Source organism: Cebidichthys violaceus, unplaced genomic scaffold, assembly GCF_023349555.1.
Source record: "Cebidichthys violaceus isolate CVI_PGR_0920_01 unplaced genomic scaffold, fCebVio1.0.p SCAF_10, whole genome shotgun sequence".
In the NCBI taxonomy this organism is placed as follows: domain Eukaryota; kingdom Metazoa; phylum Chordata; class Actinopteri; order Perciformes; family Stichaeidae; genus Cebidichthys; species Cebidichthys violaceus.
This window is the reverse complement of record NW_027176263.1, coordinates 4,172,525-4,192,779: the sequence shown is the minus strand read 5'-3', so window position 1 is coordinate 4,192,779 and position 20,255 is coordinate 4,172,525. Positions and strand designations below refer to the sequence as shown.

At 41.8% G+C, this 20,255-nt stretch overlaps 3 protein-coding genes across 3 annotated transcripts; 2 read left to right on the top strand and 1 right to left on the bottom strand.

The window, feature by feature from the left end:
• The first annotated feature begins 589 nt into the window (after positions 1 to 589).
• Positions 590 to 4,653, top strand: polh (polymerase (DNA directed), eta). Its single transcript, XM_068721319.1, has 10 exons — positions 590 to 840; positions 1,416 to 1,550; positions 1,652 to 1,884; positions 1,996 to 2,174; positions 2,256 to 2,359; positions 2,479 to 2,598; positions 2,745 to 2,868; positions 3,094 to 3,159; positions 3,307 to 3,479; positions 3,568 to 4,653. The coding sequence occupies exons 1-10, from the start codon at positions 704 to 706 to the stop codon at positions 4,481 to 4,483; spliced, it is 2,187 nt and encodes a 728-aa protein (XP_068577420.1). The 5' UTR covers positions 590 to 703; the 3' UTR covers positions 4,484 to 4,653.
• A 563-nt stretch (positions 4,654 to 5,216) lies between these two features.
• Positions 5,217 to 13,950, bottom strand: gtpbp2a (GTP binding protein 2a). Its single transcript, XM_068721330.1, has 12 exons — positions 13,519 to 13,950; positions 12,396 to 12,422; positions 11,721 to 11,905; positions 11,454 to 11,562; positions 11,159 to 11,356; positions 10,748 to 10,922; positions 8,270 to 8,489; positions 8,018 to 8,153; positions 7,847 to 7,905; positions 7,582 to 7,753; positions 7,285 to 7,449; positions 5,217 to 7,116 (listed from the first exon to the last, which is right to left on the bottom strand). Exons 1-12 carry the CDS (start codon positions 13,717 to 13,719, stop codon positions 6,934 to 6,936), a joined length of 1,830 nt encoding a protein of 609 aa, XP_068577431.1. The 5' UTR covers positions 13,720 to 13,950; the 3' UTR covers positions 5,217 to 6,933.
• Positions 13,951 to 15,568: 1,618 nt separating this feature from the next.
• LOC137877415 (otoraplin-like) lies at positions 15,569 to 16,858 on the top strand. The gene is made up of 4 exons (XM_068717331.1): positions 15,569 to 15,795; positions 15,939 to 16,078; positions 16,368 to 16,478; positions 16,587 to 16,858. Exons 1-4 carry the CDS (start codon positions 15,639 to 15,641, stop codon positions 16,608 to 16,610), a joined length of 432 nt encoding a protein of 143 aa, XP_068573432.1. The 5' UTR covers positions 15,569 to 15,638; the 3' UTR covers positions 16,611 to 16,858.
• Positions 16,859 to 20,255: the final 3,397 nt, after the last annotated feature.

Here is a 20,255-nt window from a genome sequence, read left to right as displayed (position 1 = left end):
GAACCAGCAACTACCTTTTAGGTTTATTTTGTACGAGACATGGAACCTCAAAAGCTGAAAAACCCACAAAATGACGTGCAAACTTGAGCGGCTGCTTTATCCTATATTTAATATTTGTATTTACTGTTACTTTGTTTGCTGAAGTATATCTTTGCTGCGGTTACATATAAATTTCCCCCATGGAATGAATAAAGTATCTATCTATCTATCTATCTATCTATCTATCTATCTATCTATCCTACAGGGATAGAAGCACCCAGGACTGGCTCAAAAGCGGTGGTGACAAAATAATGTATTTAGCTAACTCTAGCCTTAGAAGTAATGGTAGGTTAGGTTATTAACTTCCTTTTGCTTTAGTGCATTTGTGTTTTTGAATGCCTCTGACTTCAGCCCCAAGCTCACATCTTCAGCATGTTGACAAATTCAAGGCTCAACAGGCCCGCCCCCGCGCGTATCAATAATTTGCTAGCTCTCATTGGACAATCGCTCTGTTTAAAGGGCGTGGCCAACCTGCTGACAGTTACGTTACCTTCGTCGACTTTTGATGACGTAGTTATGTAACTTCACATCACAGCGCGAAATACTAAGCGACAGAAGAGTATCTCGGCGCCCGGTTTAACATCTGTAAGCTGGTGAGACCTGTGCACCACCAGCCAGCGGGTGTGCATTTTATACTCTCACTGACCGACTCTCCTCTTCAGTGATGGAGTACGGAAAGGAGAGAGTGGTGGCGTTAGTGGACATGGACTGCTTTTACGTCCAGGTGGAACAGAAACTCAATCCAGCTCTGAGGAACACTCCCTGTGTAGTGGCCCAGTACAAGACGTGGAAAGGAGGCAGGTGAGTTTCTGACACAGAGACATTTATTTTCATGAACAACGCAACTGAAATTGCAACAAAACCTCTTTCTCTCTCAAAACTCAGTTCGATGAAGTTTTACCGTTATGAATTTAGGCATAGCGACTCCAGATTGCTAAAGCAACCTGCTTGTATTGAAAAGTGGTAGTATGGATGAGTAGGCTATTATCAGACAAATGAATGTAAAATATATCAGAATATAGTACTCAAAGAGCTGCAGAATAAAATAAATGACAGGACATAACTCACTAGAATGATCAGATGTGTAAGTCCATTCTTTCACTTAGAAACTCAAGTTCCACCTGCTGCCTTTTTCAGACCTTTCAGTTTAAAAATGATCCTTGAGCATTCTCAGGCCGTCCACTGACATCTGACCAATGACTGTGATTGGACAGCATGAGAATGTGTCCGTTCAGTTGCATGGACCATTTAGATTACTGTCTCTGTGTTGGCAACTCATCCGCCTTCATGTCCCACAGATAATCACCTCGAACTTACTATGAACTCACTCACGGCTTGTTAACATGCGGTTCTCAACTTATATCATCCTTTGTTAGTATCATAGCTGTGAGCTATGAGGCCAGGGCCCATGGTGTCACCAGGAACATGTGGGTGGACGATGCAAAGCAACTTTGCCCAGATCTCCAGGTGGCACGAGTGCGTGAGTCTCATGGCAAGGCAGACCTGACTCAGTAAGTGTGGGTGATCTACTGCACACCCTCTAGACCTATTCACAGTTGGGATTGTGCCATAAAACAATAATTGTATTGATATGATGAATGGTTCAATGTAGTTATAGGGAGGCGAGTGTGGAGGTGATTGAGGTGATGTCTCGCTTCGCTGTGATTGAGAGAGCCAGCATCGATGAGGCCTACATGGATCTGACCGCTGCGGTCCAGCAGCGGCTGAAAAACATGACGGATAAACAAATTGAGCCTCGCCTGCTGAGGGCGACCTACATCCAGGGGTACCCACAAACTTCACCTGAACATGAAGCATCTGCAGAGGATGCTGCCCTGGATAAAGGTAGTCTATAATCAAACTTTTACTTCAGCGCTGGGCACTTAAAGTGTGATATAAATCCTCAAAAACTCTGGTAGGATGTATCCCCTTAAAGATCAACATGTTTGTCCCCAGAGGAGCTGAGGTCCAGGGGTCTCCAGCAGTGGCTAGGATCCTTACCTGCCCCTCTATCAGGGGAACAGAGCCCTGCAGAAGTGCAGCTAACTGTGGGGGCACTCATCATCGAGGAAATGAGGGCAGCCGTGGAAAAAGACACAGGTTACCGCTGTTCAGCAGGGATATCGCACAATAAGGTAGGAAAAGAGTTCTATTCCTACATAATGCTGGTGTGATACTTTTCAGAGTAGTCATAGTTTACCGCCCACTTCTTTCAGGTATTGTCCAAATTAGCGTGTGGTCTGAACAAACCTAACCGACAAACTGTTCTGCCTTTGGACTCTGTGACGGAACTTTTCAATTCTCTACCCATCAGCAAGATGTGAGTTCAAAGTACTACTCTGCAATACAGAATTTACTAATCACAAATTACACTCGTATTCTAACACACAAGTTGACTAACAACACTGCTCACTTGTATGGCTTACATCACCCGTGCAGCCGTAACCTAGGGGGTAAGATGGGTGCCTCCATTACAGAAGCTCTGGGAATAGAGAACATGGGAGATGTGACTCGCTTCTCTCACGCTCAACTGGGTCAACACTTTGGAGAAAAGACGGGGTAAGACAAGCCAGACATTCCTTTAAAACTCCAGTGTCATAAGATGACACATGGTGAACAACAGGCTTGCTTGGTATTAGCTTTTATTACGTCTTATTTACTCTTGATAACCAACCACATCTATCTTTGAACCGCTCTGCTTTCAGCCAGTGGCTGTATGACTTGTGTCGGGGGATTGAATTTGAAGCAGTGAAACCCAGACAGCTTCCTAAGTCCATCGGCTGCAGTAAAAACTTCGCCGGGAAGACATCGCTGGCTACAAAAGAGCAGGTACAGACCATCAGTCTCAGGTTTCAAAACAGGAAGTAAATGTAACAGAAAAGTATTAACAGAAAAGTATTAACAGGAAGTGATGAAACTTTGAAAGAACTTTTATCCATCTAGACGTGTAAGGAAGATGGCATTAGACACATTCTTGTAATATTGTTAACAAATATGCAATCTTCTACATAATTCCCTTTTCATGTATGATTTGCTTTCATAACCTCTGTGTAGGTACAGTATTGGCTTCATCAGCTGGCCCTTGAGCTGGAGGAGAGGCTTACCAAGGACAGAGAAGTGGTGAGCTATTTGTGGTTGAGTAATTTATTCCTTTCTCTTATTACAACAGCGCGACCTATTTCCTCAACTGGATTTCCTGTTAAAGTGTTGTATACAGTAAATATAACTGTTTCACATCAGTGCCTCTCATTCGTCCTCATCTCACAGAATGGCCGAGTGGCGAAGTCGTTGACGGTTGGTGTCCGTCAGCTTGGGGACAAGAGGCCGAGCGGCTTTTCTCGCTGTTGTGCTTTAGTGCGCTACGAAGCGACCAAACTGTCCGATGACAGCTTTGCCATTATCAAGAGTCTCAACACAGCAGGAAACCACCAGGCAGCATGGTAAGAGTATAAAAAGACTGGAATATTTTAAAGTCAGGTCAGGAATGCCATGTGACTGATTATACTCCATCTTACTTCATGTCCCTAGGACTCCACCCCTCACCTTGCTCCACCTTTCAGCTAGCAAGTTCAGTGACGCTCCGTCAGCAGGGGGCATTGCTGGCTTTCTTTCCAGTGACGTCACTTCAACCCAGAGTCTTTTCTCCTCAACCCAGCCCTCCACCCAGCCACGCTCTGAACTAAAAAATGACTCCGCATGCAAACAGCCTGGCACCATCCGGTCCTTCTTTCAAAAGGCAGCTGAGAAACAAAGACGGAAGGTTACAAACGATGTAGACGAGGAGGACTACGATATTGGCTCCACAGGGATTCCCCCGTCTTCCTCCTCTCAGAAAACCTCTATCACCGATAGTCAGTTGGAGGCTTCTTCTTCATTTACACTTATTTCTCACACTAAAAGTGGTACAGCCAGCCCCCATTCTGGCGTTTCCTCTTTCTTCCACAAGAAGAGTATTGAAAGAAGCTCACAGGCCTCAACATTAAACAAGCCTGAAATAGGACATGAGCCTGACGATATAGAAGACTCAGAGGACACTGTTGCTGCTGTGTCAGGGCTACAGGCAAAACGTAGCCCATCTCAGCAGTCACTATGTGAAGAGTTAAAGGATGAACTGGGCATTGATCCGGAAATAAATCGCCATCCTTCTAGCGCGGCCAGAGAAGACCTGTTAAACTGTGAACGCTGTGGCCAGGAAGTGTTAGTCTGGGAAATGCCTGAACACAATGACTATCACTTTGCCCTGGACCTCCAGAATTCACTGTCTTCATCCACAGGTGCAGCATCCGTCTCCTCCTCTTCCTCCACTGTTTCTCTAACTCCTCTCAGTGCCCAGTCCTCACACGGAAAGACAAAATCCAGAGGCCGGTCAGGGCCTCAACCGAAAAGGCAACGCTCCCAAGGTGGAAGCACGGGCACTCTGGATTCTTTTTTTAAGAGGAGCTGATGGTGTGCTGTAGAATAAAATACATTCTACTGATAATGCATATACAGTATACAGTATATCACAAACAAAGTGAAAGAATGGAGAGCCGTTTTGTAACAGGGCTCGTTTTAAATGATCCATGTTTCTGTGCTTTAAAAAAATGTGTACACAATACAGTGTGTGTCAAATAACCTCTTTATTATAAAAGGGAACGGCAGTACTTTGAAGGAATGATTTTGCAAACCAGCGTCTATTAAGGATACTTTTTACATTTTGTAGTAGTGTACATTATGTTGTAGTATTCTAATGTGCCAGCAGATGCCACTAATACGTTAAAGATAGAGCAGGAGTCCTCACTTGAGTCAATATGAAGTTTTCTTCTCTCAAGAGTTACAGAACATGTTTGTCTCTTGTAAGACAAGAGAGTATATATTAAAAAAACATATGAAATGCATGATTGCTAGCAGGATGAGAGTAATTGCACCATCACATGTTTCAAGTTGATCCCGTTTCGTTTGCTACCATGGTGAAACCATTGTTCTGAATGGAGAAATTGTAATTACATGGTCTTGCATCAGCTGGGGAGCTTATTTGGAAGAACAGTATGAGGAAAATGAAATAACACCTTAACTCCATGTTGTGTAGTGAGTCATGGCTTTGTGACATCTGAGCCAGCACACCAAACGCAGGGTGTATGATGACATGGTGGAGAACCTTGAGCAATCTTTTACTTTAAAGACGACACAACACCTGCTAAAGATAAAATAAAACTTTAATTCATGTACAACATGATACACAAATTAGATCTGTACATAAAGATTGCATTTCACCCAAATAACGATCAAAATATTACACTTTTTAAAAAGGAAACAGTCTCAAACGTGACTTCAAAAATGTGAAAGCGTGTTGGTGTCATTAAGAGGAACGCGAGAACAGTGAAAAACATGTTTGAATAAATTGTAAAATCTGGAACTACAAAAAAATCTATAAAATACTTCTCAGATGCAAAAAAACAACCTAACTCTGATACTCTTCATCAAGGCTCTGCAAGTTTTGGTTGAAATGCTTTCTTAGTTTTCCTCTGAGTGCACACAAAATGTGCATAGCAACAACACGGGTGCAACAAAACATGCCGCACATTTCAGTTGTCCTCTCACTGATGTTAGTAGGACCAATGTATCAGTCATATCAACAGGCTATATATAATAAGACGTGAACACAGTAGCAATTAACATTCAGTTTCAAAGTCTTCTAAATATCAAAGGCGGTTTGGAGGAAAAGCACCCCGCAACGTAATTCAATTTCTTTACCAAGTTGTAAAACTTTGGGGTGTAATGGTCGGCTACTCAGACGGTAGATCCATTAGGCACCGAGTTAAAACGCCATCAAATTTAGTGACATCACCAACTTAAGTGAAAAGACAAGAGCAAAGTTCCTCAAACATATTTTCTTTAAAAGAAAGCTGCATCAGTAAGCGGCTTCACATCCTATAGAATCCGTAATCAAACATCTCTTTGGGAGGAACACCATTTTTTTTTTTTTTTTTTTTTACCTCAAACCTTCACCCCCAAAGTCAGCAAAGAAGCCTCCACTGGAGCAGCTCTGTGAGAGGAATGCTGTCTACCACGATATCTAAACTGACCTGAGTAACTAAAGCACTTGAGAAGACAGGCAGCGAGATCATTACCATCTCACTGCGCTGTCGTGAGGCATTATTCGTGAATATAAAAAAACACATTTGTGACATGACATAAGACCACGTGAGAGTTATCTTGGCAGGCTGACGAACAAACTGGGTCAAGTTCTGACTTTGCATACATCGCAATACTCTCCTTTACCTTCATAAAGCTATATAATAGCTTGAAGCGAGGTGGTTGCGCTTATAAACAGCTGACGAGCTGTGTCTGAGAACTACAACTTACTATTATCTCACATAATGAATTTGTGGTCACTGAGAAAAGGGTAGCGTATTAAAATACAGCGAGGCTTATCCTTACCAGTTAGGCACTATGCTGGTCAGCGGTCACACAGACGAGATGCTGTGGGCCGATGACAACAATGGCATCGGTGATACACCTTGATGTCAACACTGGCATGTTTCAGTGCAAGTGTGTGTGTGTGTGTGTGCATCTTTTTGTGTGTGTTAGGAGTGTGTTTAGGTGTGAACTGTAAGCAGCACTTCAACGTAGCCGTGTGCAAGCAATTTCCTAGTTGCCACTTGCAAGTGTGTGTTCTTGACACTTTGGTAGATGTTGCTCGGTGAATGTGCTATAGAGGCGGCTGAGGGGTTTCCTCTTATCAGTGCCGTAAAGAGCAACACTCTTTAAGTCATTTAAAAAGGCTGTAAGGACGAATGAGGAGGATGGTGACAATAAGGCTTTGGAAAAGTGTGACAGGAAACAGGACAGGGTCTATAAAGCACCTGGTTTTGGGGTGGGACGGTGTTTTCTGTTGTTTTCTACCAAGAAACTTTAGGCTTCGTCATATTCGCTTTGGGATAGCTGGTACTGGGCGATGGGCTGCAACTTGGTGACGTGGCCGATACCTTTAGTCACACCCTCTCTGAAGAGCACCTTAGCTCCCACCTTCAGGTATTCTGGGTGCTTGATGAACTTGAAGAGAACCACAGCTTTCTCCCCCGTCCTCAGCTCCTCCTGTGGTTCAGGGATGTATCGTAAGAAAAAATGACAGCATTCAGAATAAACCAAATGTCGGACTTAATCTGCTTAATGTAACACATTGGGATATATAATAAGCCAAGGTTTTAGATGTGGAGGACATCCTTCAGACAGGAACAGTTGTAGCTCAGTGGACAGACTGACCTTGCCGTATACAGCTTCCACAGTGGCGGTCTGTCTCACATTGCCAATGTGCACAGTAACCTGGAAGCCCTTGTGGAAGGTCTTGGCGTGGAAGAGCAGCACAATCTCAGCCTCAAACATCCAGCAGATGGTGGGATCCATCTCCGGACTCACCATCACCATGCCCTATGAGTGGAAAATACATCAACATCGTACACACAAAATACAAAAAACACACACTGCCTCTAAATACTGTGACAGTATTAGGAAAAGGAAAGAGTTAGACACATTTGATACAAACAAACAAACATGTCGGACCTTGCGTAGTAGTGAGCGGTCAAAGTTTCCCAGGGCGAGTGTGGCAGCCTGGCCGGCCCTGAGCACCCTGCATGCCGAGCGGTTCCTTTGGATGCTCCCGATGGTCAGCTTGTGGAATTGCCCCGAGTCTGTGGGCCCTACTACAAGATCATCCCCCTCACGGCAAATACCACTGCACATTCAAAGAAAACCGTGGGTCAGAGAGAGACCATGCCAAACAAAAAACAAGTTAAAAATACATGAAGTAAGCAATTAATACACTGACCTGTACAGAGTACCTCCCACCACAGTCCCCACCTCTGGCACTGTGTAGATCTCATCCACCTGTAATGATGCACACCGATGTCAATCACATCAAAACCATGTGTATGTATTCACGGTGCATCTTAAAGAGGGTGTATGAGACGGCTGATCCCATGCATGCATGCAGACGTACCTGAAACTCAGTTAGCTGCTGCATGAGCTCCTCCTGCTCCTTGCTGTTGCTGAGGGGAGGGATGATGTTGAAGAAGACCTTGAGCAAGTCTAGACTCTCACCAGACACACTGGACAAGGTGAAGATGGGTGTGATGCTGCCATGGAGAGCACAAGCATGTCAGCACAACATTGGCTAGTCTCTGTCTTATATGCACAAGAACGAAACATTCAACGATTCACATTGAATTATGTATATGTGGTTGTTTCATACGTGGGTGACTGGGCGAACTGCTGCGCTGCTGTGACGGCATCGTCTGTGCTGCTAACAACCATGGGCACTTTGTTACAGCCCGGCTGCTTTAGGACACGCTCCAACTGCCGCACAGTGCGCTCGACTGTGGCGCGCGTACAGAGGTCCACCTTACTGATGACGATGAAGATGGGCACCTTCAGGGCCATGGCGAGTCCAAGATGCTCCCGGGTCGTTCCAGCTGGAAAACAGGAAGGAGGGTTTCATGACATTGAATCTACTCATTCGGGCGCAGGTCGAACCTCACGTGCACCACCTCACATCATCAAACGCACTTTTACATGCAGACACAATCACAAAGTTTATTCCAGGTATTGAGCATGAAGAACTTGTACAGATAAATTAGCATTAAATGAATAAGAATGGATCCAGCAAACATATCTTTGGAGGAATTCCACATCCTTGAGGGAAAGGACTGTAGTGACCTAAGATAACACCGCTTATCTGACGGCACTTACTGTCAGTCTGAGGGTCAAGAGAGCATGTACACAGACTGATAAGACCAGGTAGAATTTACCATGAAGTGTGATTGATATGCCATTGGCAAAAGTAGATGCAGTATATGGCCATTATGTAATCAATGCCTAGGCTGTCCAGAATGTCAAAGGCAACTTTTCTAAACACAGTAATCTCTCGTAATCAGTGACCTGGAGGCGTGTCTGGTGGATTGTCTTTCTTTGTCAACAAAGCTGACGTGTGAGAAAAAGCGATATATGTATGCATGATTGTTAGCGGTGATTGATAGTTGATGATCTCTTGGTTCGGATATATGTCTGAAGTCGGCCGTGAAGGGTTTAAGGGCACTGACCTGTAATGCACATTTACATGTTGACACAAACAGAAAACACACGTCTCCCCTCATCAGCTTTTGCTAGTTGAGTTATTTTCAGTGCATCCAAGGTTGCGGTGCAAAGGAAAAATGAAAGCCCATCATCCCTCTTGGAGATGCCAAGATATTTGGAGAAGCGTAACAGAATGACACAAGATGATTACCCGCCCTTTGGCTTTTTTGGCTTGTCACAGGTACAATTTAAGATGAGCCCTCAGCATTACACGGATCCATTACCCTGTTTCATAATTAAAGCGGTTGCTCTTGGGTTGCAGACACTGTGTCCCCCCGTTCTGTCTCATTGACGGTCCTCATTCTTGACCCCATTTCTCCCAGCATGCCCTTTTTTAAGAACGGACACCCACACAAACACAGCAACGCCTACGGGGTGTTATTCCTCTACTGCAGGTAGGCAACATCACATTTCTTAGTTAACTTTGTTTAGAATGAAACAACGGTCTAAAAAATAAATGTGAGACAAGACTTGGTTCTGAGTGAGTACTACTTTTGTATACAACCTTTCCCAAATTCACTGACATAATCTTCAAAATGGCCTAAAAATACCCTGAAAACTGCCAGCCGTACAATAACAGCAGCTGAATATAGTTCACCTTATAACTCCAGCACGCTAAGAGCTGGAGTTATAAGTAATGAGTGCTGCATCCAAGGCTCAGGTTTCATCTACAAGTCTCTTTACAAAAATAAAACACAACCTCAGATTTCTCAATAACACTATGTTATTTAAGGCTATTGCTTACAAAAGCACAGAGATTCTTTACGGGGGTCACAAGCTGTTAACAACATGCTGGTATCTGGGCCAACTTGTTGTGCCTGTCAAAGCCGTTCCCTCCCTCAGTCAAATCACAGCAGTGACTGCATGAACACACGCCAGGATGGCCGAGCGGTCTGGGTCGCTATGTTCAGGTCGCAGTGTACCTTGGAGCTGTGGGTTCCAATGCCACATCTGACATCAAGCTTAATCACAGTTTCGTGCTATTACAGCCAGAATAGTACAAGTAAAACTGTAAACAAATATATGATAAAAGGTAATAAACATAATAAGTTGCTCAAATGTAATGCCAAAGTGGCGATAAAGACCCACTCAAGGTGGCGCGACTCAAAAATGACCCACAATCATTTTCTATGCCACACAAGCAAATAGATTTGCAAAGCATTGTGGGATTCCAGGTGACTTGAGACTAACCAGCTCTATAAAAGGGGAAGGGAAGGCTTTATGCAGGAGGAGCACAGAGTTACATTCAGCGGGTCCGAGGACTCCGACATCAGAGTGGATGGTATTTGAGATATCTGAGTAGTGGAAAAGCCGCTGAGGTAGGAATGGTGGTCTGTTACATAAGCTCAGATAGCACATGTTTACAAAGTCACAGCTGGCCAAGTCTGCTGTAGGTGTACACAAACATAAGCTCTCCCTGTCAGACTGGCCCTGCAAGTGTCTATTACCAGCCCGTGACCCCTGTGACAGATCCACTTTCAGCTCGTCTTATCTGAATAGTAAAGTGACCGGATAAAGTGCACACAGACAGACACCAGTACATTTTAACTGACACAGCATGATGCTCAAACATTTAAATTAATCAATCAATACTCACCAATGCCAGTATTTGCGCTGACGACCAGCATAGCGAAATCCGGGCAGTAGCTGGTGAGGCCAAAGATGGTGGTCTTAAGGTACTTGTGGTGACCCGCCAGATCGATGAATGTGATCATTTTAGAGGCCCTCTCACAAATCTCCTCTGCTGTCCGAGACTCACTGTAATTCACAACCTAGGAAAAGAATCAATATCTTTAGCGTCATCATCTAAATCACAACATATTCCTCTATATACCACTATTACCAAAACCATCTTGTCTTGTCTGATCTAATTAAACATCTTTGTAAGGAAAGACTGTGAGAACCATAACGTAATGAATTTAACTTGTGCTGCTATTTAGAACATATGATGTAAGAGTATATGAGTAGGGGACACATTTTTATTCTACGACTTTGGATCCTTTCTCACCTCTCCTTTACTATTGAAGCCAAGGATCTCAAAGCTGATGCTTGAAGTGCGTCCAGTCTGGATCTCATGTAGGTGTCTGAAGAGGTTGAGCCTCGTTCTTCCCCGTCCATTGTCCAGCTCACCCTGTGTCAAAACCCCCAACAGAGTGGACTTGCCTGAGTCCACATTACCCAGTACAGCTACTCGCAAGTCCAAGAACTGCAGGAAAGACACAAAGAATGAGCAGGGGATATAATGAAATATGAACAGATCAACAACCAAAGAACAACATGGCCTCAAAAGGAGTTCCACTAACCTGCTGGTCATCCGGCACTTTGCGAATGAGAACTTCAGCAATCTTTCGAGACACATCAGAGTCATAGTCCACCTCGCTTTCTCTGAGAACAGTGATGTCGGCGCCAACCCTGTTAGACAAAAGAAACACAAATATACAAGTTAAGTGTGGCGTTTTATTTTGTAAATGATCACTTGTTGTTTACAGTAGGCATATGCAAACTGGACAATGGCTTTTTCTTTTTAATGCCACATTTAAACAATAATTGTAATTGATATCCTGACTTACTTCTCTGCCAGCTGATGGAGCGTCCGCAGTGATGTCCTCAAATCTTCCTCTGAAAGTCCCACCAGCATTCCATTGTCCTCGACACCTATTTGATAGACAGCTTCGCCTCGACCCTCCTGCAGTCGCCATTTCATCTGTGTGGCCAGGTGCTCAAAGCGGTATTGCGTGGGGTTCACCAGCTTCAGCTAGACACGGGAAAGTTAATCAGTCGTTAATAATTCAAGTGCAAATAACAAGCGTTACAAAGGATCACTGTAGGGCTGTGGCAATACAAATCTGAAATAGGTGCTGTATGTTCAGTTGATGTAGCGGGGGAGGCAGCTGTCCAGATACTAAAAATGTTCTTGCTAATTCACTGTGGTGTTGGTTTTCCCTGGTAAACCATGCAAGATTGCACTTATATATTCTGACATATTACCTACATATTACTGACAGCTTATTGTTATAATGATTGACCTATAACCTCCATTTTGTCATGAAGAGGCTGACCTAACCATGAGCTGTTTTTTTTTTAGTGTTATATGTCAACTAGCCCATTAAAAAAATAATAATATATATATATATATATATATATATATATATATATATATATATATATATATATATATATATATATATATATATATATATATTTTGAACATAGCAGGGTCCTTGCATCACAGCTAATTTGCTTACCTTGTACTCTATGTTTCCCTCTTCAGCCTAAGAGACGGGGAGAGAAACAAAGAGAGACGGACAGAGACAGAACAGGAACAGCTGTCAGACTGTAGAGAAGTGAGACAACAGGCTATTGATTTGCTCAAAGACACAAAGAAAAGCGATCTGACTGAATGAGCGGTCAGTGCAACACTGTGAATAGACGGTCACTGAGAGCTATACAAACTGACTAACTGCTTAGCTGGCCTTAGTAAACAGCTACTTAATGTGTTATTAGACAGGGCATGTGTAAATGTCAATGTACATTTAAAGGTTAACTCGTCAATATTCCTCTAGTCACTGTCTCAAATGTTAACTAACGATGATGAATAACAATGGAGCTGGTTACATGCTGAGGATCAGGCCATGGAATATGTTGAGACATGTCCCATTAAGAAGATGGGTTTAGGAGCATGGGGCTGTGAGCATACTACTTATTTCAAACAATTAATATTATGTTAATTCACAACCTAAACTGCATTTATTTGGCTCTATGTTAAGTTAGGTTGAGGTCAACACAATTCTTTATTTCACGTTTCAGAAAAATTAAGGGTCACGTTAACTGTCGGAGTTTAAGTTACGAACATGATACAACAAGTGATCAAAGTAATCCCTGTAGTAGCACAGTCCTTAGCTGGGTGGGATGTCAGGGACGATAATAATAACAACACTAGCTAGATATACACACCCGCCCCCCGTTAGATATTTACAAACACAGCTGTTCCTCTCCTGCTAGCTAGCAACATACTAGCCTACTAAAGCAAGCTGCTTTTAAGAAACAAACTTTATGACTTCAGTTAAACTAATGTGGGTGACAAATTGTAAGTTAATTGCAATGTTAACCGATCATATCCATCTCATTTATTTCTCATTTAACGTTAAGTTACCGACAAGCTAAGTTACGTGTCAATGGAGTTCAAAGCGTCAGAGTAGGACAGCTAGACCCGGGGGGAAATATACGGTTATTATTACTGTTTACAAGTAACAACATGCACACGAACACCTTCATTGTTACATTAGCAGACACTGATATGGCTCTTAAATTATATTAGCTTGACTCCGCTAACGTTAGCGGTAGTTGAGCGCGTAATTGCAGCCTTACCTCTGGAGGTAGATATGGGGTGTTATTGCTTGGTTTGAAGTTGCGGGTGAATCGCGCCTTGGCTATCTTTTTGTTCTTTACACAAGCTTTTTTGGAGGCTACCCCATAGCTACTTCCCGGCTTGACGTTGGACGCGACACCTTGAGATCCAGAGCCGTGTCCATTTCCTGAGCCAAATAACTCCGATACCCGCGCATCCATCGGCTACTTTGGGACCTAACTTGTTAGCCTACCCACTACCAGGATACAAAATGATGCTATGCTATTAAAATAAACCTCAGCCCAGGCATGCAGGTGGTGGTATTTGAGTGGAATTAGCCTGCTAGTGGTAGCTTACAGACCCCAAAGTAAAAAAAAAAAGCACCGACCGCCCCAAAACTCTTCAAACAGAACAATAACAGCACCGTCCGAGACCGTCGTTCTGAGTTTACAGTGTGGCCACGTCACAGTCATAAATGTCAAGGGGTGCGCCTGATTTGTTGTACGGGTCAGCGCAAGTGAGCGGTTCCATTTGTTTTCTGATTGGCACAAGGTTAAACCCCGCCCGCCTAGCTACCTATGCTCTAAGAGCAAACACACACACACACGAGCGCCGCTTTGCAGAGCTTTGCATCAGACGAAAAAGACGTAATTACATAGCCAAGTTACTCGTTAGACTTCCGTAATGTTGCATGCAAAGGATGATGCCACAATATATAACATCGTGTAATCAATTTAGACATATCACAAAATGTGACTTTGCTTTGCATTCAGAGGCTTTACTTCTTCAGTTGTAGCCTATAATTACACCATATGATACTCACACTAAAACTCATAACACGGAAAACGTCTAAATATAAGTAAACCTGGTTTATTGTCATAAACAAAATATATGTTACAGTGTGATCAGTTTGATGTGGCTGAAATGCTTTAACCTTCTAATAAACAAAGCTAAAGGCTATTCCTCAGCAATAGGTTTAGGTTAGCTCATCCACAGATAATATACTTCTTAACAATCATCATCATCTTGTCTATCATACAGCATTACAGTGGAGTATTGAGCCCATGAATTTGGTTTTGCCAGGCAATTATTTTTTTTTCCTCCTGGCAAAAACAATCATTTAAACAAACAAAGTGAGAGGACGGTTGCAATACAAACTTTTACTAATTTAGAACAATTTAAGAATGACAAAAAAACTATGTTGACCATAGTTTTTCACACCATTTGACAGTGGGTGCTGCCTGAGTATCAACCGATGAGTCTGTTTAACCATTTCCTTATTGGGTAGACTATTTGAAAATGTAACTTTGGCTGAGTTTGGTTGAATTTGTTTAACAAATTTGTTTTGCAAATGTCTAGATTTGAACTGGAACTATTGTCGCCAGCAAGCTTACATTCCATTGCATTTGCTCCTGTTGTCGTAATTACTTATAGATGTAGTTATGATGGTATCATATTTAAGCTACTCAGGCTCAAGTAGTGTTTTGTATAATATGTATAACATCAACACATCCTGTGCAGAGTGACTTTGTTTCAGCTCTTTAAGCCTGAGATTATTTGTTTTTTTCCAACACTTTATTTTGCCATTTGCAATGTTTCTATTTAAAACAATTTAGTTTCACCTATATATTCCATCTCAATTACATGAAAGGAGCATCAGAGCTGAATGTAATTTAGAGAAATAAGTAAGTAGCTATAAGCGGCTCAACATTTTCCAAACTTATTTTAGATTAGTTGCTTTTATGATCTTTAGGTTGCACTTCCAGTTACATACTTAAAAGTTATTATTTTGCTTATTGCATAGGACATTTAAGTCTGTCCAAAAATATAGAGCTTATCCAAAGACCCATTGAAATAACTACATGCATTGTTTCAACACATGGACTTGCTTTTTTACAGAGCTCAAGACAAACACATGAACTGTGACTGCTTGTTCCTGCAAAGAGAATGTATTTGAGAAAAGTCAGCCAACTCCCCTGTGGGAAATGAATACTTCTACAGTGCGGCATTTCTGAAACTCAACACTGATTGGTCAGGCAACCTCTGATGTAAGGGCTCAGCCCATTCACTCCTGGCTGAGAGGACTGTTTTGGGATTTTTACAGCTTGAAGTTCCTTTAAACGCCATAATTCGCATCCACATGCACACACAACACTCTCTTAGTTCTGCTCTTTCGGTCAGCATGAGTTATTCACTGGGGATTCTGCTCTGTATGGGACTTCTGCACCAAACTGCGAGGGCTGTCAGTATGGATAAACTAGCAGACAACAAGATATGTGGAGATGCAGAATGCTCATGTAAGTCAGAGCAAAGGAGAAGCATGACGCAGTGTGTATCCTGAAAACTAAAACAATGAAATGTATGTACTTGATATCTTTTTATAAAATATACTTTCTTTCAACTCATATTTCCCTTTCCTCTTCTTTTCTGTGTTTATAAGATGTTCTCTCCATGGCCACAGCCTTGGCTGACTTCACAGCTCCTGACTGCAGATTTATCAACATCAAGATGGGGCAGATGGTCTATGTGTATTCTAAACTCATTCCAGAGGAGGGCGCCGGAGTCTTCTGGTCTGGCAGCGTATGTGAATATTCATAACATTTTTGTTTTTTTATCAGCAGTGCAGCTTACAATCAGTTACAAATGCAAAGCAGGATGCGCAGCAGCCGTGACAAACAATTGAAAACTTTCTGGCCTTTTTGACAAGAGAAAAATGTAGACATTTTGTTGAATATTTAATGTCATTGTAGCTGAAATGAACAAGCAAACATTACTTAGAGTTTAGGAAGGAAGGTTAAATGTATAAAGCATATTATATAATGTGGTGCATGTTAAATTGTTAAAGAGGCCATGTTATTTTTACTGGCAGGTTTACGGTGAGCGGTATGTGCACCAGATGGGCATCATTGGATACTTTCCTGCAACTATGGTGAAGGAGACACAGAAGTTTACAGAAGACGAAGTTAAGATTCCCACAACTGTGAGTATAATATCTGAAATTAATATTTTCATTTTCTGGAACAAAAATAGGTTGTTGTCAACATTTATCTCATGTTATTAGATTTTGTTTTGCCTTTTTTTTTTTCAGAACATGGACTTCTACTGTGATTAAGACATGACAAATTGAAGCCTCTTTCTTCTAAAGTCTTGCTTTAAGTTACTCCGGCTTTCATAAAGGAGAGTATTCTCGAGCCAGGGTGTCAGACCATGGGCAGCACACCAGCACCCTGTGGTGTCGCCTCCAACTGGAACGAAAACCTGGACACTCTCATCCCTCCGTAGAGCCACAGTCTGATTGTCTTGCTTTGTCTTAACAATACACTTAATAAGACACAATAAACCCTTTTTCATGCATGTCAATCCAAAATGTTGATTATTTGAAAAGACAATTTCTTTTTACAGGTTGCTACTTTGACTTTTCAGGATGGGTAATTGCAATTTTATCGTACATTTCTGCTGACACATCTACTTACTTTAATTAGCTGTGAATATATTCTCCTGTTGTTATCAAATTCAATTTGTAATGCCGATGGAGCCTTTTTGTTTCACTTTCAAGGTTTCTTTACACTGTTATCTTACCTGCATTGTACGCAGTACGTCATAATACAGCAGCAGTGAGACATGTATGCTGCTTATCTTCTCTTTTTCAAAGGACATGTCCTTTAGAGAAATAATTGCACAAAGGCAATCATGAAATCCTTTCATTATACGTACATACCCAATTAGTCATGCTAGCTTTTAGTAAACACATGATAATTTTTTTGTATTACATTTTTATAGCCAATTAACGTGCCACAATCCCCTCTCCAACAGACCCACCCAAAAACAAATGACATCTTCTTGTACCATACAAACCGTTCTGAACTGTGTGAACACTGTGTCTTTTCATCCAGACTCAATCATCTCTCTCTCTCTCTCTCTCTCTCTCTCTCTTTCTCCTGGATTGCTGTCTCATTACCAGAAACAGGGAGGTTTTTGTTGGTTGAGCTACACAAAATAACATTAACACTTTTTTGCAGGTTATTTAAATTGAAGTATCAAAACCACCATTACTGTGCAACTACTGTTACAAAAGTGGATCCTATTAGGTTGCATGATTATAAGCAGTTACTATTAACAAACTGCAGCTATAGACTGTATATCCATCCTCAACTACAACTTATGACAACTGTTCCTTGTTGAGGTGTTCTGTGTTTGACCACACAGCAGCAATCATTTAGCATTATTTCAGACCATTGCACCTGCAGTTTTGCTTCAAGCTCTGTCAGATGTCTCATGTTGCTTTGAAATATCAGCACCCCATGCCAGAGCTCCTTAAAAGCTCACAAAGGCTTCAAACTGCCAGTCGGAGTAATATGACCTTAGTAGCTTTGCTTTTAGTTGTGAGGAAGTTACTTCATGGTAAAGTTACATTACATTACATTCAATTAGATACCCAAGTGTGATTATTATTTTGTACGTAACATCCCTCTAAATCCCTGTAAATCTCTGTCTGTCTGTCTGTCTCATACACACACATGCAGCTTTCAGAGAACTATTGTGATTAAATATGGCCTGACATATTGCAGTTAATACTCTACCCAAAGAATGATTCAAATCTCTTTTTGATTGGTTTTGAATCATTAGTATCTCTTCTTTATGCCTCATAGCACCCAACCAGAAACAGTGGCGAATGTAACATCTCAATCAAATGTTCTCCATTTATCAGATACAAAGATGTTTCTTTTCTTTTTTTTAAAAGACTCAGAAATTTAGGTGATATTCTTCTGAGCTGCCGTTTAATTTATCTGCCATCTCAGGAAGTCTCTTATAACTGCAGCATGCATTGATTTGCGGGATAATTTTCATTAGTTTTTTTCTCTCCGACTTGAGGCATTTTTAAAGAGGCAGGCTTACGAGTTTAGGAAATAGGGCTGTCACACATTACGATCAATCTCCCGTCCCCTTCTCAGCCCAGATCAATATTAACCTGTCTTGAATGGGGACATCTACCACAAAATGTCACTCAGCAAAAACATACCCGGGGCACGTCTGAGGGGTCTGTTGGACAAGGGAGAAGAGAGGAAAAGAGAAGAGAAGACTGAAATGTTTCCTGAAGCATTTCTGGAAGTCATTTTGGTTCAGAAAAATAGCGTCTGTCTCAATATGTGGTGGTATTGGAATTAAATTTGCGTCATTACACAGTATGGAACTGGATGCGGAATTCAATGGTTATTACTAACTATTGTCCCAAAGCTCAGCATCTTTTGCAGTTCCTCCTCAAAATACACAAATCACAGTAAGTTACTCCTGTCTTCCATCAATCCCCCATCAGACAGCTTTAGTTTTAGGGTGTTACCATGGTGACTGGCAGGGATATCGTGACGGAAGAAATTGATGTGTGTGCATGTTTGTGTATGTGCTTGTGTGTGAGTTTAAAAAGGAGCAGCTGCCAAACGCAGGCCGCAGTAGATGCATTTTGTTTTTTCCATCCGGTGTCACACCCACACCTCTAAGCCCAGCAGCACAGTGCCCTGTAAAGCTGAGAAAGCTTCAGGTCCGGTTAGCATCTGAGCGTGACATTTAAGACTAAAGAAACATAAGTGGGTTTTTTTGACATCCCAAAAAAACTCACTGCGAAACAAAAACGTCGTCCAACAGCTTTTAATCGGAACAGTCAAATTTCTTTTTGATTCCAACAACTGTCGCGGATTCTTTATCAAAGATGAAGCAATTCTAAAAAGGTCAGAAGAAAATATAAGCAGCAAAAGATAGTTTCACAAACATTTGTGTTCCTGGATAAACAAAACAGTCCAGAGCAGTATACTGGAAGAAGAGCAGCCTTCTCTGGCTTCGAAAGAATAGCCTCAGATTGAGCAGAATGGAAAAAGAGATTGAGGTTAAAAGAACATTTGAAGCATACACATTACGCAAACATATTGGTCCCTGAGCATGGCATGACGAGGTGAATGTTTTTCATTTATTTCCAAAAAACAAGAGGCTTTGTCCCTCTGAGAAGAGGTATTTACTCAGGATTCATTTAATATGCTCTATGGCATGGAAGACTGTGTGTCATGCATGACTAGAGGAAAAGGCATGCACGCATGTGTCTGTTGTGACTGACTTAAACAGGGCTTGAATGATAGGGTTTGTCGGTGCAGATTTTCTTCAAGTGTGTCAGAAAATGCCAGCTCTCTGCTTGTTTGAACTAAATCAATCAATCAGTCAGCACGAATCAATCACCGCTACAGCCTGAGGATCAGCGGCGTCCTTCTCACTTGATTAATATCCTTTACATTTGAAAATGTATTTGTCAGTCCAGTTTTGTGTCAAAAATGTGAGGCCACGTCATGTTTATCCTATTGCTGTGATATGCCAAAGATAAGACGATGACAATAGAAGAGTTTAATCGAGAAGAAAGTGCAGCTTCAATGATATTCTCTTTGCTTCACTATCTTACTCTATCGTTCTCTTTCTCTCTCTGTTTCTGTTATATAGCTGACTCATATAATTGCACAAGCTAGTGTAATTCCACTCATTTTCTCTGTCACAGAACCGCACAAAGAAACCATTGATTTCCTTTCATGTGTGTTCAACCCTCCAAACTCAGAAAACAGTGTTATCTAAGAGTACTTGAGGGTTACTGCTGTATTAGAGTTTTCAAGAATATATTTGAGCCTGTACTTTGAAATAAAAGGAACAACATACTCATCCCTAAAAAGTGTGTGTGGAAGAGGATTGGCTCGCTTGGGGTAAAGAAGAGGAAAACGGTCAGAAA

Excerpts from the sequence above, each read along its gene's own strand:
- polh (XM_068721319.1), top strand. The coding sequence starts at position 704 with ATGGAGTACGGAAAGGAGAGAGTGGTGGCGTTAGTGGACATGGACTGC. Across the intron at positions 841-1,415 it reads AAGACGTGGAAAGGAGGCAG|TATCATAGCTGTGAGCTATG; the intron begins GTGAGTTTCTGA and ends ATCCTTTGTTAG. Across the intron at positions 1,885-1,995 it reads GGATGCTGCCCTGGATAAAG|AGGAGCTGAGGTCCAGGGGT; the intron begins GTAGTCTATAAT and ends GTTTGTCCCCAG.
- gtpbp2a (XM_068721330.1), bottom strand. The coding sequence starts at position 13,719 with ATGGATGCGCGGGTATCGGAGTTATTTGGCTCAGGAAATGGACACGGC. Across the intron at positions 11,906-12,395 it reads AGGGAAACATAGAGTACAAG|CTGAAGCTGGTGAACCCCAC; the intron begins GTAAGCAAATTA and ends TCCCGTGTCTAG. Across the intron at positions 11,357-11,453 it reads AAGTGCCGGATGACCAGCAG|TTCTTGGACTTGCGAGTAGC; the intron begins GTTAGTGGAACT and ends TCTTTCCTGCAG.
- LOC137877415 (XM_068717331.1), top strand. The coding sequence starts at position 15,639 with ATGCACACACAACACTCTCTTAGTTCTGCTCTTTCGGTCAGCATGAGT. Across the intron at positions 15,796-15,938 it reads TGGAGATGCAGAATGCTCAT|ATGTTCTCTCCATGGCCACA; the intron begins GTAAGTCAGAGC and ends TGTGTTTATAAG. Across the intron at positions 16,479-16,586 it reads AAGTTAAGATTCCCACAACT|AACATGGACTTCTACTGTGA; the intron begins GTGAGTATAATA and ends TTTTTTTTTCAG.